At 34.5% G+C, this 25833-nt stretch overlaps 8 protein-coding genes across 9 annotated transcripts in view; 5 read left to right on the top strand and 3 right to left on the bottom strand.

Moving 5' to 3' along the window:
* LOC100182965 (leukotriene-B(4) omega-hydroxylase 2-like) overlaps nt 1-2520 on the bottom strand; it is a 5000-nt gene extending 2480 nt beyond the window's left edge. Inside the window, exons 1-4 of the mRNA XM_002122975.5 lie at nt 2261-2520; nt 1630-1774; nt 989-1121; nt 225-383 (exon numbers count right to left, since the gene is read on the bottom strand). Of these exons, the coding sequence (XP_002123011.3) occupies nt 225-383; nt 989-1121; nt 1630-1774; nt 2261-2455 (632 nt within the window). The 5' untranslated portion in view covers nt 2456-2520. The remainder of the gene's footprint in view (nt 1-224; nt 384-988; nt 1122-1629; nt 1775-2260) is intronic.
* A 1125-nt stretch (nt 2521-3645) lies between these two features.
* Nucleotides 3646-6555, bottom strand: LOC113474411. The gene is made up of 6 exons (XM_026835365.1): nt 6418-6555; nt 5867-6070; nt 5348-5504; nt 4905-5031; nt 4306-4491; nt 3646-3855 (listed from the first exon to the last, which is right to left on the bottom strand). Exons 2-6 carry the CDS (start codon nt 6044-6046, stop codon nt 3732-3734), a joined length of 774 nt encoding a protein of 257 aa, XP_026691166.1. The 5' UTR covers nt 6047-6070; nt 6418-6555; the 3' UTR covers nt 3646-3731.
* Nucleotides 6556-7072: 517 nt separating this feature from the next.
* On the top strand, nt 7073-10520 carry LOC113474722. The gene is made up of 6 exons (XM_026836897.1): nt 7073-7300; nt 7607-7810; nt 8195-8351; nt 8832-8961; nt 9301-9486; nt 9718-10520. The coding sequence occupies exons 1-6, from the start codon at nt 7073-7075 to the stop codon at nt 9833-9835; spliced, it is 1023 nt and encodes a 340-aa protein (XP_026692698.1). The 3' UTR covers nt 9836-10520.
* LOC100180624 lies at nt 8521-19560 on the top strand. Its single transcript, XM_002119701.4, has 8 exons — nt 8521-8531; nt 16297-16524; nt 16826-17030; nt 17445-17548; nt 18068-18241; nt 18464-18516; nt 18904-19141; nt 19259-19560. Exons 2-8 carry the CDS (start codon nt 16345-16347, stop codon nt 19403-19405), a joined length of 1101 nt encoding a protein of 366 aa, XP_002119737.1. The 5' UTR covers nt 8521-8531; nt 16297-16344; the 3' UTR covers nt 19406-19560.
* Nucleotides 10806-13880, top strand: LOC100182974 (putative uncharacterized protein CXorf58). Of its 2 annotated transcripts, XM_026834903.1 has the most exons (8): nt 10806-10898; nt 10962-11058; nt 11283-11382; nt 11523-11723; nt 12247-12378; nt 12699-12928; nt 13174-13318; nt 13438-13798. In XM_026834903.1, the coding sequence occupies exons 2-8, from the start codon at nt 10997-10999 to the stop codon at nt 13747-13749; spliced, it is 1182 nt and encodes a 393-aa protein (XP_026690704.1). In that variant the 5' UTR covers nt 10806-10898; nt 10962-10996; the 3' UTR covers nt 13750-13798. The 2 variants fall into 2 exon arrangements, with proteins under 2 accessions (XP_026690704.1, XP_002119481.1); XM_002119445.4 differs by having other exon boundaries at nt 10806-11058; nt 13438-13880.
* LOC100178251 (cyclin-dependent kinase 2-interacting protein-like) lies at nt 14717-16297 on the top strand. Its single transcript, XM_026835494.1, has 2 exons — nt 14717-15155; nt 15219-16297. Exon 2 carries the CDS (start codon nt 15223-15225, stop codon nt 15886-15888), a length of 666 nt encoding a protein of 221 aa, XP_026691295.1. The 5' UTR covers nt 14717-15155; nt 15219-15222; the 3' UTR covers nt 15889-16297.
* LOC113474721 (complex III assembly factor LYRM7-like) lies at nt 14778-15155 on the top strand. Its single transcript, XM_026836896.1, has one exon. It carries the CDS (start codon nt 14778-14780, stop codon nt 15153-15155), a length of 378 nt encoding a protein of 125 aa, XP_026692697.1.
* Nucleotides 19561-19808: 248 nt separating the features above from the next.
* On the bottom strand, nt 19809-25465 carry LOC100175942 (single-strand selective monofunctional uracil DNA glycosylase). The gene is made up of 9 exons (XM_002120037.2): nt 25129-25465; nt 24567-24743; nt 23484-23699; nt 22978-23130; nt 22735-22847; nt 22394-22515; nt 21953-22091; nt 21442-21532; nt 19809-20868 (listed from the first exon to the last, which is right to left on the bottom strand). Exons 1-9 carry the CDS (start codon nt 25357-25359, stop codon nt 20788-20790), a joined length of 1323 nt encoding a protein of 440 aa, XP_002120073.1. The 5' UTR covers nt 25360-25465; the 3' UTR covers nt 19809-20787.
* Between the last annotated feature and the right edge of the window lie 368 nt (nt 25466-25833).

The raw sequence follows: 25833 nt of genomic DNA, 5'->3' as shown, positions 1-25833 counted from the left end.
AATGCAAGTGAATGCAAGTGAATGCAAGTGAATGCAAGTGAATGCAAGTGAATGCAGTGAATGCAAGTGAATGCAAGTGAATGCAAGTGAATGCAAGTGAATGCAAGTGAATGCAAGTGAATGCAGTGAATGCAAGTGAATGCAAGTGAATGCAAGTGAATGCAAGTGAATGCAAGTAAATGCAAGTGAATGCAAGCGAATGCTAGTAAATATCAGCCGTCTACCTTTCTTTCAATCCTTCTATCTTAAACGACATTGCGCATTGTAGCATTGTGTCCAGTGTCATACTGTTGACATCTTTATAAATATCAAAAGCAACGTTGGTCTTGGTCGTCCATTTTTCTATCATGGTTTTAATGCAGTTGTTCGAAATTTCAGCGTATCTGTAACAACGTAAGGTTTGTTAAGAAATTTGGTGCATAGTTCTATTTCTTTTAGTATTGTTGTTAAACTAGGGCAAACCATCAAAACTCAACCCCCCTAACTAAAAAAAAGCAGTACGCGTTTTAACATGATTTTCAGAAACTCGTTAGAACTGAATGTTAAAATTATAAAATAGCCGAATTCGGCAGAGGGGCTTGAATTAGAATCCTAAGTACCACATACAGCGAGAAAAAATTAAACGTAAACCCGACACCGATAATTACAGTGAAAAAAATTCGGTTTGCTTTGTTGTAACAGTTAGGAATGCGATGTAGTAAATAGTTACCTAAGTGTTCGGTTTATATTGTAGGGTGGGAAAGATAGGACACCTTTTCATTCTATTTTCTCGTTTAAAACACTATCAGGATGTTTGATTATGCAAGAGGTGACCTGGCTCCCCCACACTATATGATATTAATATATTCGCCAATCATTTTATATCTGCTGATTTATTTTCGAGGTAGTATATCTTTGAAATGTAAGCTGAACTTTGCACTTGTAAGCGAAAACCGCGTACTTGTACTTTAACACCCATTAAACAAATTCTGTCAATATTTAAACTTACGGTTTAAGAATGCTGAAGTGAAAAGCTGGTGTGAGCAGGTGACGATTTCGCATCCATTTCTTACCATTGCTGACTAACAAACCATCTCCCAACCATGGGCGGAGAAACTTGTAAACGTATTCGTTTTTGGGAGCTAAAAATGTTAAAATATTTTATCTTTTTAAAAAAAATGATCTTATGATGTGATTTTTCATGTTCTGAAAAAATATACGCAGTAAAATATAATCATAGTAGAGTGGGGGAAGATGGGACACCCTTTCTTTTTATTTTCTCGTCTCTTTTGGTTTTAATCAAAGAACATTCGAAAAATTATAAAACCGTATCTTCACGACTCCCATAGACCGTTGGTAATTGTTTAAAACACGATCGGGGTATTTCGATATTATGTGCTAAAATTGCCTCGTCTTTCCCCACCCTATTATATATATATAGTAGGGTGGGGAAAGATGGGACACATTTTCATTCTGTTTTCTCGTTCCATTTAGTAGTAAACAAAAAACATTCAAGAATTATAAAACTATATTAGCTTACGACTCCTATAGAACGTTGTTATTGGTTTAAAACACGATCGGGATATTTCGATATTATGTGCTAAAGGTGTCTCGTCTTTCCCCATCCTAATATATATACTAAAGCCATACCTGAACTAGCAAGGAGTGTTATAGCTGTTTCGGAGTGATGAGTAGTTGCTTCTGACACTAAAGGTCCAAACCATGTTGTCACCCAAGCGGGTGTTTGTATGGTACGTTGGGCTCGTTTTAATAGACCATGTTCTAGTGGTGGAAACTAAATGGAAAAAATAATATGATTTTTTTATTAGTTAACAGACTTTTTGTCGTTTATGATTGGAATTTTTAGTAGTATGGGCGTTTAATTTAAAAGTTTTTGACTTATATTTTAATTGCAAGTTTGAATGTTAATGAAGGTTATGAAGCATGTTTGCTTTTACACTGCAGCAGCTTAACATTAGGCCACGCTCTTATTAAAGTGTTTTAAACCTTTCATAGTAAGCTATATATAGGAGTGCTTTAAGGACTCATATTATGCCATTTAAAGCGGTTTAAACTGTCCATAATATACCACAAAGAAAAACTTAAATTTATAATTGCTTCAAAAAACGGTAATACTGAAACGATTAAACGAGCGATGACCTTTATCGGCACAAGTTACGCTTGAGGGGACAAACAATCTGCTTCGTTGTGTTTACAGCGAGTGCTAAAACTTTCGCTGTGTGTCAGTGAACATATTTTAAAACTGCAATAGTTAACTTACCAAGCGTAGGTGGCCGAAAAACCAATGCTTTTTAAAGGAACCAAGCCCAACCTGTTTTTCTAAATTGCTAGAAGATTGGCGTAATTTTGCAATGGGCAAAATGTAGTTTAATATCACAAAAAGCGTTGCAAATATTAAAGCAATGTCGCCCACCACAGTTGACGTTAACACGCCGTTTGCCAGTGCAAAGCTCATCTTGTATTAGGCACTTAACCTTATAGAATGGTACACGACTGTCAAAAGCAATCTATATTTGCGGTTAAACGCTGTTAAACCTCAAAACTTTAAATATGCGCAACCTCGAAACTTAAGCATTAGTTGGTGTCTAACCAAAGTTAAAAATCGTCTGTAGGGGCTTATTGACATATATATTTTAGGAAAGTGCAAAAAGTAATTAACATGCTACAGACACAAAAACTCAACAGACCTTATTTCGGCTGTACCTCAATGTTCAACTAGTTCACATATTACATTCTAGTCTGACCTTGGTTGTACGCCTGACCGAGCTGGAGAGTCCGATGTACACTAGCTATAGTTCGTTACACTCGTTACGGTAGAAGTTGACTGTTGGTAAATATAGACTTAGCTGTAAATGTTTGATAAAAATGCGCACGTAATATAAGGAAAACGTGACCCAGCACAACACGTATGTCAGGTATGTGTATTTAATTGTTTAACTAGTTTTTAAAAATGTTACTCGCCACACGTCAGCAAGAAAGATGATGCGATTTTCTTTTCAATACCGTGTAAAAGTTTGGTTAATTAAATATTAACCGCATGTACACGCAATAAGATCGTTGTGTCTGACAACATGTTTATATGCACTTGGTTTTGTTGTAGTAGAAAAACCAATAACGCCACCATTCTTGTCGTGTTTTAGTCCATTACAAGATTATATTTTCTCATGTTTTGGCAGTATGGATTTTGTCGTGTAATAAACAGTATATATTATTATATAGTTCGTAACTTTTATGAAACAATAACATTCTGGTTGTAGTGTCTTGAACTTTCGTCGAAAAAGTTTGAAATTAAGCTTTCTTTTAATTGTTTATTGCCAAGGAATAAACAGGCCACACAATTAAAGATACAACATTGTCGGTTTTAATAAAAACACAGTGATTTAAAGTGAAACAACAAATAGAATAAAGACGTCTGAACGGCAAAGATACGAAAAGTTGCGAAGACGTACAACACGTGTTTAACTTTTACAACTACGTGGAAACTATAAATATAGCGCGGTAGGGAAGATGGGACACTTTTCATTCTATTTTCTCGTCCCATTAAATAGTAAACAAAGAACATTCAAATAATTATAAAACCGTTTTCTCACGACTACCATACACTGCTGTTAATTGTTTAAAACACGATCAGGATATTTGGATATTATGTGCTAAAGGTGTCCCATCTTCCCCCACCCTATTATATAGAATAACAACTAAATATTAAACGTGGGTTTTAAATCCTAATAACACTAGATATCTTCTGTAGTATTTCTTTTGGTGATTGTGGAAACTGCTCGACTGTTTTCGATGCGAATTTGTTGTACTTTTGTATTAGATTGCGTTGCTCGTGCCATGCAGGAGGCCAGGTAATGTCTAGAATTGATTATAATACACACTATGTGTAAACCGGGCGCCGTGACATAGTGGTTAGTGCGCCTGCCTGTAACCCAGAGGTAATGGGTTCAAGGCACGACGCTGCTACCATTGTGGGCATAGCCGTAGCTGTCCTTGGGTAAGACACCTAACGGTAATTGCTCCAACCGAGCAGTCGTCACTAATGCGATGTCTAAGTTATTAGCCATACAAAAGAAATCCCAAAAATATAATCACCCACAAAGTAACCGGGTAACTCGTAGGCTGACGATTGTCGTTTTCCGGCCACGCTAAGATAAAATCAATTACATTCATTCATTCATTCATTAAGTTTGTTCGCCCATGGCCTAAATTTAACGTATAGGTTTCCTTATACTTTACGCATAATTAAACCTATAGTTGAGCAAATGGTGTTTAAAAAGCTGTCAACACCCTTCTCCGTATACTTACAAGGAGGTTGATTTAAAGCAGAAGAGAAGACACACCAGGTTGAGAAAACTATCGATGCGAGCAAATAGTAAAGGGATTTCCATAGGTACTACATTGGTGGCGTAAACCATGCCCATCGAACATATTAAGTCAGTTGTAATGCAAATGGATGAGAAAACGAGGCACCGACGTAACGTATTATCCATTCTGTAAAAAAATAGGGGTTCGTATTATGGCTTGATAGATGCTTCAAGAAAATTGGCTTCAAGAAATAGTCAGCAGCCGTGTTCAAACAATGATCACCCAAAAAGTTTAAACATATATAGTTGGGTAGGGGAAGACACCTGTATCACATATATTATCCAAATATTCTAATCGGGTTTTAAACAACGATTCATAAAGTGGTGAGAATATACAATTTCATAATTCCTTGAATTTTCTTTGTTTACTACCGAACGGTACGAGAAAATAAAATGTGCTATCTTCCCACCCTACTAAATATCTACATGTATATTGCTTTATTGTTAAAATTTCTTTAGCACTCTTATATATCGGTCTCATTGGCTATATTACAAATTTCGTAAACATGTTAAGTAGTTCAATCGAATCAACTAGCCTACCTTTTGTTAGAAACCGACAAATTTTCTGTGTTCTTTCCGTGTACTCTTAAAATTTTGTAAAAGAGATAAATGTATATGACAGGTATCACTGTTGGAAAGAAGGGGAAGGCAGGATTCTTTGCAGTTGCTGTGAAATAACTTAGTTCGATATTCTCTTTGTTTACAACCAAGTGGGGCGTGAAAAAATAAATAGAATGAAAAGGTGTCCAATTTCCTTCATCCTACTGTACATATAGTGGGTGGGATAGGATGGGACACCTTTAACACATGCTATTTAAATATCAATATCGTGTTTTAAACAATTAACAACGGTCTATGGGAGTCGTGAGGATAAGGCTTTATATTTTCATCAAATTTTCTTTGTTTACTACCAAATGAAGCAGGAAAATAGAATGAAAAGGTGTCCCATCTTCCCCATTCCTACTATATATGACATTGCTTACGTGTTTGATAGCAGGAGCCGTTGTCATAGTAAGCCATCGGAATCGCCTCACCGGAGTATATGGGAATCCAAGCAAAAAACACGGGGTATGTCACGGTTAGAAAGGTCACCAAAAATGCAACCGTATGTAACTTTTTAAGCCATGTTGGTAAAAGACTCTGAAGTAAAGCGTTTTTAGAATTGTGAGTGTACATGAATGCAATTTCGTATTAGGTTCGAAAGATAATCATATATTTTGGAAAGAAAAAAGAGATGCGGGTCAGTTTATATTAGATTCATTTTTAATATAACCTTTTTAACCTGTTTAAGTTGTAATGTAACTTTGTAGATGTTTCGTGATTTTTAACATAAATTTGGTGGTCTATTTTTCGGGATGGTATATTTACTACAGGCGTATACTGCGTAATAGAGGAAATACGGTATTTCTATTGTTTAAAACGTAATCAAAAATCGTTACAAAAACCCTAATAAACTTGAAAACTTGTATTAACTTGCAATGTATTGTATAGCGATAGCCTACCTTAAGAACTGCCTTACTTTGCAGACGATGCTGTCTCACCATAAGGAATACGTAAACGAATGCTAAACAACACGGGAACAGAGTTGGACCAAGTATCCGCAGTGCTGTAGTGCATAAACGGTTGGTGTATGTCAACGGCACAATTTGTTGAAGCAGGAAAAATATGCAGTCACACATCATCACCAAGTTGCAGGAGATAAAGCACTAATTTTGTAAGCATATGTGTTAACATCTCCCTTAAGACTTAAAACAGTATGTGTCAAATGCTTATAACTATAAGGTACAGTTATCTCCCAAAAATAATTTATAGAAAACAATTTACCTTTTTAAAAATATCACTCTGCTATACATTAGTCGGGTGACAAAAGATGTCTTATTAAGTATATGTTATCCCATAAACAAAAAGTCAAAATGAATTAATGGTTTAAGGATGCTTCTGTCAAAAGAGAAGTAACAAAACGAGACATTTTATCTAACCCGCCATCTTGCCCCACTCTACCAAATATGGAATTTGTATAAGAGATTTTTTAAAAAAACAAAGAAGTGAAAACCTTTTTCAGGATGGAAACTTTCTTCCAAATTTGCCAAGCGCTCAGTTTTATTCTCGATTTGTTGGTCTTTTTACGAATGCTTCTCCATGTCGAGATAGTTTCCAACAAGAATAAAAATACCTCGCAAACTACAATGACTGATACAGTAATTATAACCAAGAGATTCTGCTTAATTTTTCCCGATTGTGGAACGAATAACTGAAAATCCAGCTCTCCCGAACCAAACATTGTAAACTAACAGATAAGCATGGGTATTTTAACCGCTTTTATATACAGTTACTCATACTTAGTGTCGGGTAACATATATAAATACATGTGTTTGGTAAAATGAGGCTACGGTAATTATGCGACTGATTAGCATAAATCATGTATTAGTATCTGTATTTCGAAACGTTTTCGCCGATATGCATTATCGTAATCAACGTGTAATTGGGACGTCCAGCGATAATTTTTAAATTTTTAAAAAGTTTAAACTACGTAAATGGTTTGCTATAGTTATGTATACGTACTTGGATAAAATATTTAAACACAACATATGTCGCTGTTACACAAACGCATCTCAACTAACAAACACGCATTATCTGTTACCCAACACTGTGTTTTGCTGACTGTATATAAAAGTGGTTGAAGCTTGTTTATTTTTTTAGTTTACAATATGTTGGGCTCGGGAGAGCTGGATTTTCAGCTATTCGTTTCACAATCGGGACGAATTAAACAGAATCTCTTGGTTTTAATAACTGTGTCAGTCATTGTAGTTTGCGAGGTATTTATTTTCTTGTTGGAAACTATCTCGACATGGAGAAGCATTCGTAAAAAGACCAACAAATCGAGATCAAAACTAAGCGCTTGGCAAATTTGGAAGAAAATTTCTCTCTTGAAAAAGGTTTTTGGTCATCTTTTGTTTACCGAATTAAATTTAGTTTTATATCCCCACATCTCTGAAAAAAGATATATACAAACACTCCGCCTAATCTTGAACCTGTTATAAAAACTGCATGTGAATCCACTAACATTTATGATAAAAGCAATATAGTCGCCTTTGAACATTTTTATTTTGTGGCCGCGTAAATTTATACCATTCAAATAAAAAGCGGAACAAGTTATAGAACATAAAAATGCACCTTATATTACGCTTTTATGTTCTATAACTTGTTCCGCTTTTCTTAACCGTAACCTATACAAATTTCAGTGTTTTATTTGCTGCAACTTTTTCCTGATATTCGACTGCACGTTACTTATTTTGCAACAAGTTGTCCCCCTCATATACACCGATCTTTTATGCACGATCGCTCATCGGGTACTTGGTCCAACCCTAATTACAAGTTGCACAAGCTTTGTTTACTGTTTCCTCTGGGTGCGACAGTATGGCCTTCAAAACAAGCCACTGCTAAAAGTACGTATATACGCCCATAAACAAATCAAATATTATTAATTCTCATTTTCAAATGATGTTAGTTTGAAAATCCAGTCGTGACAAACTGTGGTCTCTTTCCTTATAACGTTTTTATTTAAAACAAGATCAGGAAACACTGGACTGTTTAAAAACCATCAGGAAATATATGATTTATATGCTAGTAGTATCCCATTCTGCCCCACACCCTCCACAGTTCTATATACGTTTAAAAAGTTTTTTTCATAAATATTGGATAAATATGAATTGGTAAACCCAGTGCTTACAGAAACACGTGTGTGTATATTTTAGGTGACTCTCATACCTTCTTCTTAACACTACACGCGACGAAATTGTACTAACAAAATTACGTAAATTTTATCTCAGAGTGCTTTGCCACCATGGCTGCCAAAACTAAGCATTGTGACGCTCACGATCACTGTACTGTGCCTGTTGTTTCCCATATTCCTAGCTTGGGTTCCGCTTAGTTCTGGATATCCTGTTGTGGTTTGTTACTATAGCAACAGCTCATGTTATCAAATACGTAAGTAAGACTGTATACTGTATGAAATATACATACGTAAAGTTTATGTTATTTTTGTTGGATCATGCAGAAAGGCTTACCGTATCAAACAAAGGTATATTTTGGTTAATTGTGTATAGTCTGACAAATTTAAGTTTTAAAACTCTGTTAGAAAAAAAATATCATATTAATTTGGATAAGGTAATTGTAATTGCTGGTTGTACTAACCAAAGCAAAAAAAACATGTTTGTTTGGTTTTAGCTCCAACGCTGTAACTACAGCCATATAGCCCACATGTTATATGTAGTGACCTTTTAACTGCAAAAGCGCGTATTAAAATTCCACTTAAGCACGTCATGGGATGCTGTTTCATTAAAGATTGTCCGCGAAAATAATATAGTCTGAAACATTGTTTTAAGCTATTTCACACTGAATTAACTTGAATGCGTGTTTCACATAATGATATGCAGCACATCACTCTGATAGTTTTACTCTGAACAGCCTCCCAAGTAAAGAGTCCGGTGTTGCTTGTGTTTCCGACTTTCATTCCAACGGTTTACATTTTCCTCTTCTACAAGATATCCAGCTATCACAAAAAGGCTTCGGCATCAATACAAGCATCTAGTAAAAGGTGGTATTGGTATATTTAAAAGAAAGAAAACAGCTACAGTGAAATAAGTTATATACTTATATACATTATTGGAAAACTGGCAAAAATACAAGAATTGTTCACACTAGGGATAATAGGGATCAGTGTGCAAATCTACCTTCAAAGTGTAGCCTAAATATGATGCCATAATTATATCTGAATAAGATTTATGCGATATTTCACTTACACATGTTTTAAATAATCGAATGTAACCACAGCCTATTATGGAGATAACTCTTGCGGTAGGCAACGACCGTATGGGACCACTAGGCCCATAAAGAACCACTAATTAAGTGACATTAGTATGTTTTACTTTTACAGCTTGGATAGCATGCTACAGCGGTGCTTAATAGTCTCGTCAATCTGCATTTTTACAAGCATTATATGTAATGTTGGCATTATGTTCAGTACCAATCATGTACCCATTGAAATTACACAGCTTTTCGCGCGTATCGATTCCTTTGTCAACCTTGCTTGTCTTCTCTTCTGCTTCAAAACGAACTCCTTGTAAGTAGTTGTGCGTTCGTTGTTAATTTTTTGGTATTGCAAACACGTTAAATTGCGCTTACGTTGAAGGATCGAATTGGCCTATACTAGAATTTTGTAGAACATGAAGTACGATAGATGCATTTTTTGGAGTACGATATATGGTTTGAGAACCTTTCCGTAATCAGTGGGCAACTATTCTTACATGTAGCCTACCCTGTATCTAAAATATATGTTAAAATATTATTTTAGACAAGCTATCTACTCTACTATGCGACAAAAACAATTCTCGACAAAGGTGATCCGAATTGGGAACAACGTATCTAAAAAAGGCGTCTTTACCACAATTTCAGAAACAACCGCTGCTTAACAGTGTATTTCATGTCAGTGAAGTACTATTAATACAAAATTAATGCTCATATGCTCATAATAAAATATTCATCCATGTATGTTCTTTTTATTATTTATTCTTTATGGATGAAGTCCTTGTCAAAAGGACATGGGAATTAGGCCAGGTTTGGCCCATTACCCAAGCACCCGGAAAGCCCGTGTAAGTCCTTTGTGCGACTATAAGTTCCGCGACACACTGCATTGCACTTGGACGCGTATATTTTGCACGTTTTTTTTAACTTCATGTGCTTACGAGTTACCACACTTTTCAACTTTGTGTATGATTTTTGTTTTTGATATGGCTTATATTAATGTGCAGGCGCCTAAACCACTGAGCCACGGCCCTGGACAATCCATGTATGTTGATTGTTATTCTAAAAATTGTAATCGAAGGAATAAAATAAATGTACAACGATAAGCGCCCTTTTTACAACTATCCAATCTAAATATGTTTTCAATCGTAAGCGTTTCATTCATTGCTATATTTCTTTGTTTTCTTTATTTGGTCTTTCAATATATGTTAGCAATGTAACACGATCCTTGAGAAGATAAGAAGTTCATGGTTTTAAAGTCGCGTATTTACCAACTAATTAAAAATTACTTTCGATAGTTTTGAACGTAAGCAATATTCTCAAACGTGTATTAAATAAAACTAATAATCGCAATTTGTACATTATTTTCAGTTGAACAGGACCATATAAACTCTCTCGTCTTCGCGTCAACTAGACTGTTATCATACGTGCAACAATTTTACTATTATACGCACTTCGCAGACGAAGAAGGATTACCTTCATTTAAACATCCTATAATAAATCCAACTCTCTAGCACCGACTAATTTAACGTTTACTCATCGATTACGTTTATCTTAAAACTTTCTCGGCAATTTTGTAATATACGTGTCCTTTTATTAAATGCCAAGCTTTCTTGTTTACCTAATAGGTGGCGTTGTTCGCATGGCAACTGAATACGCAAACAACTTACTGAATCGTAGTTTACTTTGCGGAAATTAAACTAAACTAAAACAAGCTTGGTCATTGATTAGGTATATCTTGCAAGTGTGACAGCCAAATAGTTGGGCATGTAAGTGTTTAAATCTTTTCTGCAGCGTTGTCGTGTTTTCTTTGCTATATACAAACAAATATGAACTCACGATCTCAGTACAACGTTGCTGCATCTGTTTCTGATACTCAAATAAATCCAAGGTATTTATCCTTTCCCATAATTTACTGTACAAGTTGTTTAAATAATCCGCATTACATATATAACTGGTCAATTGGCCTAGCTTCGGATGTTTTTTTTTAAAGAAACAAGGTATATCTCAATGTTTATTTGGTTATTTAACTTATTTCAGGGGTTAATGAGAGTATATCAGGCTAAAACATATTTCCTAGTATTAATACCAATTTTAAAAGCAATAATTCTTTAGAGCTCGAAACCTTGCAGCTGTATCAATCATCGAAAAAGCTTATTTATCGTACAGAGATCGACAAATGTTTATTTTGTTGAAACATGCAGTGAGAGCAGCGGTAAGTAACTTCACGGTACTTAGTTTAGCCTTAAGTAAAGTACTACAACATGTATTTTAATCACACTACATTTCCGCGTAACAGATCAGAGATAATGAAATATTAAACGCAGAATCATCACCAATTAATTTCTAACACAGGAGCAATCGTGGACATTTGATATTCTGCGTAAGATCAGTCCAAGGGAGGCAGAATTACTCAACGACCCAAGTGTGAATGCCAAGGTTCGGTTCCGGTTCGCTGGTGCTGAGTTCCCACCAATCATATTGTTCAAAATTTACCTCATCAGCAATGGAACAAAGTACATTAGTGGCAAGAAAATAATTCGACCAGCAACAAATGTAAGTGTGAGAGTGATATTAAAACAAAATATTTCAAATATCTGTTAAACATAAAAAAATATTGTGCTTGCTAGACTTTATTCTTGGTTAATCATAAAATATATAAACTGCAACCTGAATGTAGTAAATATATTTCCTTTGTTTAATTTTAAATTTTTCGTTTTTTAAAATCATTAATTGTTTATTCTATGATAGTTTTCCTTTTTGAAAATTAGGTTTTTGCTTATTGGTAAACAGTAAGAAGGTTTATTTTAATTTTAAACATTGTTTGACTTTAAATTTACTGCTTTTTTAATCCACGAAAAATAGAAGCAAAATGACAGTTAATGACAATAAATAAAAGAGAATCCTTTGAGTCTGGCTGTTTAACCTAATAAGAAGCAATTTGCAGTGTGTTGCAAACATTTAATTCAGTTAAATAATTAAAAATCATGGTATATAGGAACCTATACTCATATAGAATTTATATTTATTTTTTATATTTTAAATACTTTTTATTAAATTTTAAATTAATTTACAATAGGCAGCGCAAGATGCTTGCAGACTTATGGGTCATCGCAAATTCTATGATCAACTTATTGTAGATGCTTGTCAATATGAAAAGGACAAGATAACCGATGAAATGGATATAACAACAGTGAAGGATTACATGCAGGTAGAACATTTGTTACAGTTTAAAAATTTTGTGTACGTTAAATGAATAAACACATACATATATTTTAATATGAGAATATTTCATGCTTTTCCTATTTAGTTATTGCATCTTTAAACTGGTTGTCTGGTTGGTATGAAAACCTGTGTGAAATTTAAATATATTAGTTTTTAGAATAACTTAAATATATATGTTACATTTGTAAGTTATTTAGGAGAATATGTTTATCGGTTTGAATCTATGTTATTGATTTAAGAATTATCATTCTACAAAACAAAAAAAATAATTTGATAACATTTGTTTCAATTAATCTTATGTTTTAGTATCTCAGTAATCTGGATGAAATGCCAAGTTACTTGGGAGGGAAGGGTAACTATTGGCGACAATTGTCACTCGAAGCATTACCACGACAAAACATCATGTATGACATAATGGAATATTTACGAACGAAAACACAAAGTGCTCGATTACAAGCAGAGATGCCGATTATGATGTCACGGCCCGTCACACAGGAGATTCAAATCGAACAATTTAGAGCTTTGTCAAGATTACCGTGAGTCTATCAAAAAGTTAGAATTTGTTTTTTTTTGCTTTTTGCCCAAATGTACTACAAGTAAAAATCATTCTGAATATTCGTTGGACAGCTAAGCAGACAGACTATGTTCTAATCATTATTTAATAACTTGCTACATCTAGTAAATGTCTGAGCAAGCCTGTCTATAGTAAACATCTAGTAGTCAGCTGTGCTGAGACTCAATTATACCAACTCCCTTGTTAAAGCTACAACCCTATCAACAGATCACCACCAAGCAGTGCTTATCCTTTCACGAAGGCTCATGTGCACCACCAAGTGGGAGCAACTCCAAGTCGCCGATCTACACAGTCTCGAAAAAGAGTTGCAAGAATGAGAAAGATTTATCAAAATCAACCAGATACCCAAGATGTGAGTCAACTTGTAAATGATAACCCGATTACCTCAGGTCCATCAAACTCGTGCAACAAACTTTTAGTTTGCAACTTCTGTTATAGGTACATGTAAATGTGTTTTAAATCTCCATACAGACCCAAGACTTGACAATTCGAGCTACTTCTCCAATTTCAAGAAAGGTAGATACAGCTGAAAATCTGTCTCATCCAGGAACTGCATCACGGGAGCCAACTGCTCTCTCTGGACCCCCGCAACCTTCTTCTGGGAAGTATATTCGAACTGATGTTGAGCCAGAGGATGACGAGGCACGAGAGTTGTACGAATGGACAAGGGATTTAAATTTTGATGATCTAAACCGAGGTTTTCCTTCATCGACAAGACCGGAATCAAATTCCAGATCTGTTTCTTTTTCATCTCATCTCACCAAACGTCTTTACGTCACTTAAAAATATTGTGATTTAAATGTTGTTATGAATTTGAATGTTCTTCATGGAATTTGTACGTTTATGTGTGCGATACTAGCCATTCTTAATTTTTATTTGGTGTTTAGTGACTTTTCAACTAAAATTATGTTAAATTTTTATTTAGTTTTTCTTTTTTAATAAGGAACAAAGAAAGAAAGCGTAAAGCCTAAATGACCAGGAAAAGTTCAGTCCCACCTATTTGTCAAATAAAGGTAAATTTAAAACAAACAAGAGAGCCTACACCTATACAGAGCCATAGAAATACCGAGTAGTCCAACCCATTGTTACGTAAAAGACAAATTGAACGGCAATTTGGTTCCAAAATAACACAGTAGGTATAGGGAAAATGCATGTTTTTCGGTAAATTAGAGAAAAACTTAAGTCTAAAAACAAATTTAAAGGTTGAAAAGTGTAAAAAACAAGTGTTATTTGTTTTCTGTATCAAAAAAAGTCAAAAAATGGAATTAGAAGCGGTTGATTTGTGACATTTTAGTCATTTAATGGGGGTAAATTTATATGTTTTTTCGAAAAAATGTTTGGTAATGTAAATAGAAGCTGTTTTACGCCTTTCCACAAAAGGAAATCGCAAATAAAACTCAACAAGTTCGTTTAAATTCATTGCGAAAGTCACCGCTTTTGCTCTATTTTGAACACACAAAGACGGCAGTTGGACTACTCGGTGTTTTTACGACTCTGCACCTATAATGAAAGGCCACTGGTGTGTAAACTGCAGAAATAAAGATATAAGATAAATATGTAATATTCACCACAAAGTTCGTGATTTGAACTACCGTAAATAATGTTCACTACCATCAGTATCGTCGCATGAAAACGTTAATCTGCGTTAAGTTCAGTAAACGTGAAGCTATATTTACCCTTTTTGCATGGTAAAATATTTATGCCGATAGCAATAATGGAGGGCGCCATGTGTATGGGAATTTCCCAGTAGCGGTAGCTTTGCAAATCTTGAATTCGTGCATCAAAATTCATTGAATGAAATCAGCATTTAAATGAGCGGATCAAAGCTTCTGCGGTTACGGGTTCTTGCTGCTTTCAAAGATCTACATTTGGCTCGTCTTCAAGTTTTTAAAGGCGACGCACGCGCTTTAGAAGCTGGGCGAGCAGAAATAAACGAAAATTTTCGGAAGAATCGTGACGTCACAGACCCTGAAAAAATCGAGGAACTGATCACTATTGCTGTCGATTCGGCGCAGATTTTAAGAAAGCATGTTGTGCAAATAGAAGGTGTTGCAGAGAACCAGTTCAGAGCTAATATTACGAAAGACACTTTTATGCTTGACAACACTGAATACAGGGACGTATCGGAGAAGGAACTTCTGGATTTTAAAAAGAAAAGCAGAAAACCAAGATCAAAGAAAACAAAATAAGTAAGTGAGATAAAATACAAAGTTATGTGATTGTGTTACCGGAAATGATAAGTTTATTTTTAGGTTTATGTCTTCAAAAACCAAGAAAAACGCGTCAGCTGATTTGATACGTAGTCCGTGTGTTCAGGGTCAATTGACCGGCATTCCAAGGCAAGTTAAAGATACAGTTGCCGACATTCATAATTATGTTTTAAAGTGGCAGAAGTTAACCACTAGGGGGTTTGAAGAGCTCTCAAAGTTGTCTGATATAAAGTTGACATTATTATCGAACAGTGACAATAATGAAAGTGGGTTTTATTCAAATGATTTGTTAGAAATTTGTAATAAAATAGTAGTTACCTACAATGAATTGGAAAAAACATCAAAAAAACTGGAAAAGTTTGCCTCAAAATTGGCCAAACTGGAAGATTTATCTGATTATAACAGTTCCAGTAGTATGTCTTGTTTAAGTTCTGTTCCATTTGTTACCTGGCCGGTTTCAAAATTTACGGAAAGTGCAACTGAAATATCGGAGATGCATGTTAAGGAATTGTCTTTAAAGAAATGCATTGTGGAGAACGCTGCTCATGTTGATCTTTTTATGAAAAGCAAGGATCCTGCAGAGTTAATTGGGGATTGTAGAAATACATTGATGACATTTTCATCTTGCTGGCTTCATGAACCTTATATTGATGTGCCGGTACGGAAGTTTCTCATCCAGTCAATGATATTCGAAAGTGGGCATGAACGATAAATTGTTTGAGACATTGTGTGTTTATTACCCTTTAATTTATGATGTTTGTTTCGTAAATTTTTGAACATGCCGAATGCTTTGAGGACCAGGCATAATTGTAATGGATTTGGTAAAATAGAAAAAGGAATGAGAAAACGTCATAATCTCATAATGTCATGAAACTAATTGCCTGTAATTGGCATAGTAAATAAGTGTAGAAAATTACTGGAGTAACCGTGGAACTGCTGCAATAAGATAAGGTACAGATAAGCTGGTCAAATTCAGGGGCGGATAATCTTTTATTACTTTATTCATGCAAAAACTTCTAAAAGTAAATTATTGTTCTGTGAGGTTGGACTATTCGTTAGCCTTATATGTGTTCGTTCTTTGTAGTGTTCTAAACTAATTTCTTTGGCATTCTCACTTTAGAGCTGACACACTAAGTATTATTTCCGAATAAAGTTACTTAGTGTAGTGATGCTGCTAAGCCTTTCTGCTGACATCGTGTGGACAACACTTTCAGAGCATCAGTTTAACACTGTAGCTTATGGGAAAGTGTTTGGTAATAAAGAAGATGTGGTGATATTGGCAGGAGAAGATGGAGTTGTACGCGTTTATGAAAAACCCACTACATCTAAAAAGGAGATAACTTTAAAGGTTCCGACATGTAACCATTTTTTTAGCAGATCAATTATTTTTAAGAAGCATTGAAATTGTTTTGTTTTTCTTAACCCTAAAACTGATAAAGCCAATGTTGTTTGTATAGCCACTAAATTTTAAGCTGTTAAAGTTTGACGTTACCATTAGTGGTTTCAAAAAAAAAGTTGTATTTAAATTATACTTCCAAAATTACAAAACCTAATTTATAGAAATGATACATTTACGTATTAGAATTTATAGTTACAGTTACCATAATTCAAGTTTTACCACCAAAATCCAACCTATTACTGTTATACAGCCAGTAAGATCACTTGAAACAAAATGCGGACCAGCCCTTCACGTCTTACTAAGAGATCTAACTCGGTTATCTCCATGTGATATGCTGGTAGGTGATGCAAGGGGTTCAGTGGTTTTGTTTTGTGATGGTCAGATATTGGATCGAAGAGGAACGTTTAGTGGAAAGTCTTCTCGTATAACGGCTCTCAGTGCTCAAGAAACCTCACGTATGTTCGAAGTTCCTATTTTTAATTTTTTTGTTTATCAGAATTAATAAGGGTCTGCCTCTAAGCTAGAGGTTATGAGTTCAAAACTCGTCACAGCTATTGTTATTGGAGCATGTGTCCTTTGATTGGAGCATGTGACAATTGATTATTAATGGGTTGTCCAAATTGCCAGCCATACAGAAAAAATACTAACAAAGTTATATATGTGGTAGCTTGCACATGAGGTGCATGAAACAGAAGATCAAAGTGTTGTAACGACTGTTCTTCTCCGTTAATTACTTATCAAAATAGGGAAACTGACGAAAAAAGGATATTACTTAAAAACACGGTACGCAGAAAAACTGAGGAAACATTATTAAATTAAAACAGAGAATTTTAAACTAAAATTAAAATCCATACATCACTCTTATTCAGTTGGCAAGGTGAATATTATACTGGGTAGAGATGACGGCGAGATCATCTGTTTTAACACTTTCACTCAACTATGGAAACTGAGATTGTCAGATGTTTCAAAACAGGTAAAATTTAATACATGTCATAAGTAATCAAATTTTGTATTAGTATACGCCTATACTGTATATAAAGGTCAAATCTTGTTCCTATTACACAGAACCTTTTTGACACCTAAGCATGTGTGATTTTGTGTGTTACTGTTAAGCTACTGTATATGATGTGCAACTTGAATAAATAAATGTAACTTACTTTTATCCTTGCGTTGGCCGGAAAATAACAGTCATTATAACACGGGTGTTCTGTTTCGTACACTCCGTGCAAGCTTACGTTTTTATGTATGGCTGATAGTTGGGACAACCCTTAGTGACCACTTGGTTGGGGGAATTGTCGTTAAGTCTCTTGTTCAAGGTCACATACGCCCACAATGGTAACAGCAACGAACTTTGAACTCATTACCTCTGGGTTACAGGCAGGCACGCTATAACCACCTTGCCACGGCGCCGGACTTATGGTATTACCACATGCAGATTTTTTGTCCGATGCTATAGCACAGCTATTATTCAAACGTTCTATTTCATTGACAGAGCCGAGATGCTTTGGTATCAGTAACATGTCTTCTACCCGTCTCTGTGGTAACATCATGGTCGAATGGAAAAGCAGAAGATTATGTTTTAGTCGCAGACTCTCAATCCTGCTTGCATGTTCTGCAAGATGGTGAAATATTAAGCTCCATACAACTGCCTTCTACTGCAAATTGTGTAGGTTAAGTTGAGTTTCTAGAATGTAACACATTTTGTGTAAGTCCGAATAATGTTTAGGGTTGCTATTGTAAGAATAGAATGGAAATATTGTATGATTAAAGCATTGCATATAATAATGGGAGCTAATTTAGGTGTAAAGATTAAAAATATATATTTATAAAAGCTTGAGAAACTATGGTGTGCGACTGTAGTCTTTATGTTGATAATATATGGTTTTAGATGTGTGCTGGGAGCTTCCTACTCCATGAAGATACAAATCCAAACAAGAAAATGTAAGTGAGGTAATTTTAGTTAGCAGCTAATCTGGTTTTGTTGTGTAAACCATGGCTTCGCAAACATTTTTTCTAACTTTTCTTGGTTGTCTAAGTCCCACTGTTTAGTACTAGGATAAAACCTGTAAAGGTAGAAATGTACAGCTTAGTTAAAAATAATGTGTTAATTTTGGTACATCAGAATTAATAAGAGCCTGCCTCTAATGTAGAGGTTATGTGTTTAAAACTTGCCGCAGCTATAGAGCATGTATCCTTGCGCAATTGCCCAAGTTTGTACTACATTACGAATTAAACATCTAAAAGTTAATTACTATAATATATATAGATATAGAGATAGAGATACAAGTATACAACGTACAAGAGGCGTGACAATGTATTTCTATCCAGGTTAACTCAAATTGCACTTGGTTGCATAGACGGCTCTATTTGGATATGTGTGGATTTTTGTTTGAGCAATGCATCTCCTTACACAGAGATAGGACACCCCGTCACGCAGCTTCGTTGCGTGTCAACCAAACACAACTATACACACAATTCCCCTGTTGGGAATGGAGAGAATAATGTGGTTGATATTTTGGTCTGTGGGGGACATTTTTCATCACTCAAACTTTTACAGCATGGCAAGGTAAGAAAAATAAGGCAAAAAAAACTTCTTAAAATTTTGTTTTTTTGCAAGTTTTAATCATATTAATGACAAACTTTTTTAAAAATTTTGATTTAATTTTCCAATATTTGTCTCCAGATTTTGCACACAGTGCCACTGCCGAGCTGGCCAGTTACGTTATGTGGATTACATGATTATAAAGGTGATAAACTGCTGAGTAATGATGTCAGAATGATTCTTGTGGGTTGCCAAGATTCAACTTTACACCTTGTTTCAATAACTTGATTTTTTTTCGCTATCAGTATTACTGTACTAAATGGGTTTTGGGAAGTCACACCTGAGATGTAGGGAGTTGGTCTATATATCCAACTACTTCTACATTGTTCCATAGTTCAACCCAATAAATCTGGTTCATGAATTAAATTACAAAGCTAGCTATGAACGTTCAGTTCTTGCCAAGAGGAAAGCTAATCAGCAGTTAATACCACGTAATATAAATTTCGATGATTGTGGTTTAGGTATAAGGAAATCTCAAATCCTTTGTCAAGGTAAGTACCTCACAGTGTGGTGCTTGAAACACGTTCTAAAACCGGCACTTTTTGTGTAAAATGATTTTACAGTCTGGGTTGTGAGATGTGAAAGTAGTTTTAAGGACCTAGTCCATTATATCGTCATAAAGTAATAACAGTCTCTTGTCGGCGAGATATATTTAAAACCAGTGAAAATAACTTTCAATGCAAGATATTTTTGAAAAGCACTTCAGTTTTTCCAGGGGCAGTGTTAAGAGGTACCTGGTTATTTAACAAACATGCAACATTATGACACAACAACGAGGCAGAAAGTTTCATATAAAAGCAACTTCTTGTACAAAATACTTGAGTGCAGCTAATTTTTTTTAACAAAGCAATTCTATTTGGTTTGCAACAGTTTGGTTATTAGAGAATAAACTGCAGGGAAGTGGTCATAGGTTAGGTGTAAGAAATGTACATATACTGCCTCGAGAAGTCCAAAATAATATCATTGAAATAGAAGTAGTAGCATGCTGCACAACTTACAGTGATTTGAAAACCTGCACCACAATTGTTTTAAAATACCCTGAATTTTTTAAGTTTAAATTTGTATCCATAATAAGCTTGTAACCAGTAAAGCAGGAATTCCATGATTTATAAGATATTTAAGTAAAAAAAAGTTACAGATATGACATTAAAATGTTGACATGAAACAAAATACATGTTGGAACATAATATTTAGGCACGGTTACACTCATTAATTATTGTGTGGCACAAAATAAAATTTCATGACAACATTACATGCATGGATTTGGAATGGAACTTTATCTGACATATTTTTATAGGATGTATGAAACTATAAGCAACCCTGGATCAATTAAAAATGCAAGTTAAAACAAAATGTTCATAAATTGTTGTTTTTACATCAAGCCTGTTTTCATATTTTTTTAAGCAGTTTCTGACCAATTTTGTTAATATATCTCAAATTGTCTGAATACTTCTGTGGATAATTGTTACGAATAAGAAGGATTATAAATGCAATGGCTGAGTAAAATAATATAAAAGTTACAGAAAAAAGATAACGAGCAAAAACATAAATGAAACTGGCACGAACAACATATATTTGTAGGTGTCTGGTTACAAGGATAACAAGGTCAGTTAACAAGGCTGTTGCAAGTGTTGTAACACCCCACTGTTGCGTAATTGCTGCGTCACTATCTCCTCCCACCCTGTGTTGGCCTACAACCAAATAATACTGTCATATTTATACTTAAGCGGCAATATCAGTATTGTATTTTTCATGGATAAATGTAACTTACTTTATCCTCGCCTGGCCGGAAAACAACAGTCGTTATAACAGGGTTATTTATACACCTCATGCCAGCTTACGAGTTACTATGTATGTTACTTTGTGGGTGATTTTTATGTGTGGCTGATAATTTGGACGGCGCCGGACAACACTATACAATAAAATAAATATAAGTCTAGTGCATGGGACAGCGGTTAGAGATAGAAGATACAGGCTCAAGTGATGCCGCTACCACCATTGTGTGCGTTTGTATTCTATGGCAAACCACTTAACAACAACTGTTCCAACCTAGTGGTACCTTATGGGTTATACAAAATACCAGCCATACATTAAAAAGATCACCCACTAAGTTACACTGATAACTCTTAAGCAGGCACGAGTTACCAATGTCATTGCCCTACCACACAGGGTGTATGAAACAGGACACCAGTGTTATAACGACTGCAGTTATCCTGTCACGTGGGGATAAATAACTTTATATATCCCTTCTCATCTGCACTAACCTGTGGTGAAGCTGGTGATGGATGGAGGATTCGTTCGACGCGAATACTTGCCGAAGATTCATCACCCGATACTCGCAGAACGTGAGTTACTCTGTATATAATATATAAATAAAGTTTTTTTGTTGGAATATGCAATAAAGATAAATACCAAATTTGTTAACAATGATAAGTAGGCTAGCGAGAGCATACTATCCACAAAATTTAGTAAGACCGCAGAAAAACTTTTTCCCTTGGTTTTGTCGGGTTCGGCTTTCAGTAAATAGTAATTACACATGACTTAGGTGGAGTTAAGTGAATATACTTGTTGGTAATTTAAATATTTCCAGATTTGTGGTTAATACACATTTATTTGGGAAATTTGACAACCAAAAAAAACCATAAACTGTTTTATAAAAACAGATATGCTCTAAGAGTGCCCTAGGAAAAGGTATCGTTGCAAAAGGTATTTGAACATATTCAACATTTTATTGAATCTGAAAAATGCAATATACATGCAAAATATCAAACTAACCTGTCAGCTGCGTATTTTCCCACAGCAACCACTATTTGTGCTCTTAATACACGGACGCATTGTAATAATGCTGAATCACAAATAGCTTCTAATGATCTTCTATCTACAGCTGGTAGTGCAGCAGGAATAATATTTTTACCTGTGTAAGAGGCTAGTTACGTAACATCAATTTTATTTTTTACCTGATAGCAAAAAAGTTCCATTAACAAAAGCAAGAAAAATAGGCTGAGCGAAAAGGAATGATATATCAACATATAATAACAGTCCTTGACATTTAAAGATAAACATGTTTGCTACTTATTGGATATATAAGGGCATGGATAAAGCAACAGATATATCTCATTAAGTCAGTTAATTCTATTAACGTTATTGATTTGATTGAAAGAAATGCGTGTCTAAAGAATGCTTTTCTACTTTTGGTATATTTTAAACAAAACTCACCAGTTTTAGTCATAAAAGCTAGCGGGCAATAATTGTGGACAAAACAATTCTGAAAGAAACGCTCAGGAGTCCCGCATAACTTTGCGATAAATCCCCAGAAACGAGATCCACTAACTTCACTCCTGTAATATTACTCCATCACTTTATTAAAGAAAATAAAAAGCATTTATAATATATGAGATGTCTGTATGTGGCAATGTATATAATTACATGGGCACTACAGCCCTGTCAGTAAGGCATTACTTGTCAGTACATTTTTTAGGATTAATCAGTAAATATTAAATGTCTTTTAGATTAAATAGTAAATACTAAATAGTAAATACCACTGTGTATTAACAAACCTTGGACACTCTAAACCTTGAATTGGACGTTTTGGATGTTCATGTGTTGGTGGGTGGACTTCTCCACTTATTTTTAACCATTCACGAACATAACGTGTATCTCCAAATGGCACCTGGGCATTTTACATGTTATTATACACTAATGATTTTAACCTTTAATGCATAAAGCAAAATACATATACTAAATTTCATAAATAAATTCTACCAAACAACTTGTGCAGTACAATTCAATGAACACTATACCCCATTTTGAGCCATTCCATTTGGACCTGGATTCATTCCAAGGAAAAGAACATTCTTTGTGCCACAGTATTTGCTAACATAATGAGCATGAGGGTCAGATGCGTATTCGAGCGGGTTGTATACATAAGCCACCCTTTCACAGAAGGATAGATACTGGATATAAGAAGAAAATTGGATGAATGGTTTTGTTATCGATACAGGCAAAATATCATTTATAATTTATGATATCTATGAATGCTCACTATCCATGGGGCATGCCGCATGTAATAATAATCACAACTCATATGAGTAATACAGTATTTTTACCTTTTTTCCTTACTGCGCAATGAGATATCATATAGAATAGAATATTAGAATGTATATATACAATTTCACGTTTAATAAAATATTTATTCCCATCAGTCACATTGTTTGTTGTAGATTCATTATTTATTATAAAATCAAGGTGGCAGTTAATCAAAACTACCAACTCACAAAAAAGTAGTGTAAATACACAAATATTTTACCTTTAACTTTGCACAAAGTTTTGCTTCAATCCATAAAAACGCCAAAACAATTTGTGAGTTGAAATTTTCGTCTCCGTATTCTGAACCCGACATCACTTGCTCTTGTTGTGAATCAAGTTCCTGGTGTTGATTGATTACAACACTTTCTTGTATTGTGAATGGTGGGGGTGGTGTATGCTGGACCAGGACTTGATCCATAGGCTCAACTTTAGGTTGCTGTGGTAACATATACATAAATGAACATTTTAAATGTAGGTAGTGTTGCTGGGTAGGTTTAAATGTTAACATTTTTTGGAAAGGGATTTTTTAAATATTTTTAAAGCTTTTTTTGAAATTTTTGAAGCATTTTTAAATATTTTTTTAAAATGAACTGCGAAAGCTTTTTATGGTTCAATTGTCTAGGATGCAATAGATTAAGACAACTTCTTGATTAGCTTCAGTGAAATATGAATACAATTTTAAACAAATATTAAAAAAATAACCAAAGTTTAAATAAAAGAAAATAAATATTCATGTTGGTGCAGCGAGGGAATTTCTTTACTCGGCAAGGTTAAAATCGACCCACAGTACATTATGACAATCGCACGCAAAATCAATGAACGGCACATCGAACTACATGAATTATGCATGGGCTGAGGAAAAATTGGATAACATTCTCTGGGGGGAATAAACTTCCCAACTCTCCTTTACAAATTTGTCTAATTGGAAGACCCATTATGTGCATAATAATTGCATAGGTATATATACTGGATTGTCAAAACTGTTAGACAATAAAGTTTAATACCTGTGCCAATTACAAACTTTGTATACAAACAAAAATTGCAATAAATGTTTAAACGTATTAGAAGTCCCAAAGTATATAGTATATATATTATATTATATATATATATATTATATATATAAATTTTGTATGTAAGGCCTATATATTGTATACATTTATTTAACACATTTTCACAGACTCACAGCAATTATATATGATGCAATAATATATAAATACTGTCTATACATATACGAAAAGAATGATTTTTTATGGTTTAGAGACAATTTTTTTAATAAACTAGAATGAGTTGTATGTTAACTTACAAGAAGAGTATCTTGCGACATTATTGTTGAGGGTTGAACTGTAAAAGGTGTTGCAGTTCCCTGTGTAGCAACCATGTTATAGTTTGGGCTTGTTTGCTGTTGGTTGGCAATTATTGCATGTTGTTGTGTGTTGTTGTTGTTGTTATATACCAGCTGACCTTGCATCACATTAACTGCCTGTAATATGAATGAATGTAACTTTTCTTATCCTCACATAGGTGGAAAACGACAGTTGTTATAACTTATAACATGGGTGTTCTGTTTTTTTTTATTTTTGTAGTGTGTGGTCTGGTAAATTTAGACCTATGAGGAATGGCAGTCAAGGTTTCTAAGGGAAAATAGGGCCCAATTTATGATACAGAACATGCTTCTGCAAACCCAATTAACTACACACAACATATTAATATATTTAGGGTCTTTTTGACACCAGACACAATAAACAAATAAGCTTTGGAGCTTTTCAATGTTACAATGTATAAATTTACAATATTTTACAACAAAAAAACTTTACATAAGCAGCACTGCACACAGAACTAATTCATTTGATGACAAACATTCTCACTTGTCTTTCTTTCCACTGATCATCTTGAAAATAATCTTGTGATATTGCATTGTTTACGAGTGTCTGCTTCAAGTTCACAATTCCTGGTTGGTGTCCAGCTGTTTGTGTACTTAGGTGGGAAAATGGAGAAAAATCAATGTTTCCAAAAGTTGTTGAACCATCACACTCCTGCTGATGCTGTTGTTGCCTTTGTTTCATGACATGTTGGAAATATACATCCATATTTTCCATTGCACCGATTCAGATTTGACTCGGAAAAAGTTGAAAATTTAGATTCCTGAGTTGGAACAACAACAAACAAAACAACCAGACGACATTATAAGCACCTATAGCGTCTATGAAGATCAAAGTTGTTTTATTATGCATGCAAGTATAAGCAAACATTCTATTGGCATTTAAGAGGTAGGTTAACTCGTACATTTTCTGAGGTCATGCTATAAAGATATGCATACCATACGCAGCAGCAACAAAATAAATAGTTGAGGCAAATAATATTCAGCAATCCAACACGTTTTTGACTGTTTTAAGTACATATGCGGTCGAAATACAACAATCGCGCGCTTCTATTGTTTTTGCTGCATCGCATGCGTCGATATGGCAAAACTCTATGACGTAATGCATATTAAACAATAGGTCGTATTTCTATCACCGGATGTGTAAGATGGGAATTTCCCCGGTTTAAAAAGTCCAAATATCAACCAGTAT

The sequence above is a fragment of the Ciona intestinalis genome, chromosome 1 (assembly GCF_000224145.3).
Source record: "Ciona intestinalis chromosome 1, KH, whole genome shotgun sequence".
Taxonomy (NCBI): Eukaryota; Metazoa; Chordata; class Ascidiacea; order Phlebobranchia; family Cionidae; genus Ciona; species Ciona intestinalis.
The sequence above is the reverse complement of the archived record's forward strand: the minus strand, read 5'-3'. Positions and strand labels throughout refer to the sequence as shown.

Bases quoted from the DNA above. Each gene is read 5' to 3' on its own strand.
- LOC100182974 (XM_002119445.4), top strand. From the start codon at position 10,997: ATGAACTCACGATCTCAGTACAACGTTGCTGCATCTGTTTCTGATACT. The intron at 11,724-12,246 runs GTAAGTGTGAGA...AATTTACAATAG, and splicing joins TAATTCGACCAGCAACAAAT to GCAGCGCAAGATGCTTGCAG. The intron at 12,379-12,698 runs GTAGAACATTTG...CTTATGTTTTAG, and splicing joins CAGTGAAGGATTACATGCAG to TATCTCAGTAATCTGGATGA.
- LOC113474411 (XM_026835365.1), bottom strand. From the start codon at position 6,046: ATGATGTGTGACTGCATATTTTTCCTGCTTCAACAAATTGTGCCGTTG. The intron at 4,492-4,904 runs GTAGGCTAGTTG...ATTTTTTTACAG, and splicing joins TTGTCGGTTTCTAACAAAAG to AATGGATAATACGTTACGTC. The intron at 3,856-4,305 runs GTAAGTATACGG...AATCAATTCTAG, and splicing joins TGCTTTAAATCAACCTCCTT to ACATTACCTGGCCTCCTGCA.
- LOC100175942 (XM_002120037.2), bottom strand. From the start codon at position 25,359: ATGGAAAATATGGATGTATATTTCCAACATGTCATGAAACAAAGGCAA. The intron at 23,700-24,566 runs GTAAGTTAACAT...ATGTTACCACAG, and splicing joins TGTCGCAAGATACTCTTCTT to CAACCTAAAGTTGAGCCTAT. The intron at 20,869-21,441 runs GTTAGTGCAGAT...ATTTGGTTGTAG, and splicing joins CATCACCAGCTTCACCACAG to GCCAACACAGGGTGGGAGGA.
- LOC100180624 (XM_002119701.4), top strand. From the start codon at position 16,345: ATGCTGCTAAGCCTTTCTGCTGACATCGTGTGGACAACACTTTCAGAG. The intron at 18,242-18,463 runs GTAGGTTAAGTT...ATATGGTTTTAG, and splicing joins TGCCTTCTACTGCAAATTGT to ATGTGTGCTGGGAGCTTCCT. The intron at 18,517-18,903 runs GTAAGTGAGGTA...ATTTCTATCCAG, and splicing joins ACAAATCCAAACAAGAAAAT to GTTAACTCAAATTGCACTTG.
- LOC113474721 (XM_026836896.1), top strand. From the start codon at position 14,778: ATGAGCGGATCAAAGCTTCTGCGGTTACGGGTTCTTGCTGCTTTCAAA.
- LOC100178251 (XM_026835494.1), top strand. From the start codon at position 15,223: ATGTCTTCAAAAACCAAGAAAAACGCGTCAGCTGATTTGATACGTAGT.
- LOC113474722 (XM_026836897.1), top strand. From the start codon at position 7,073: ATGTTGGGCTCGGGAGAGCTGGATTTTCAGCTATTCGTTTCACAATCG. The intron at 7,301-7,606 runs GTTTTTGGTCAT...TACAAATTTCAG, and splicing joins AAATTTCTCTCTTGAAAAAG to TGTTTTATTTGCTGCAACTT. The intron at 8,352-8,831 runs GTAAGTAAGACT...TACTCTGAACAG, and splicing joins CAGCTCATGTTATCAAATAC to CCTCCCAAGTAAAGAGTCCG.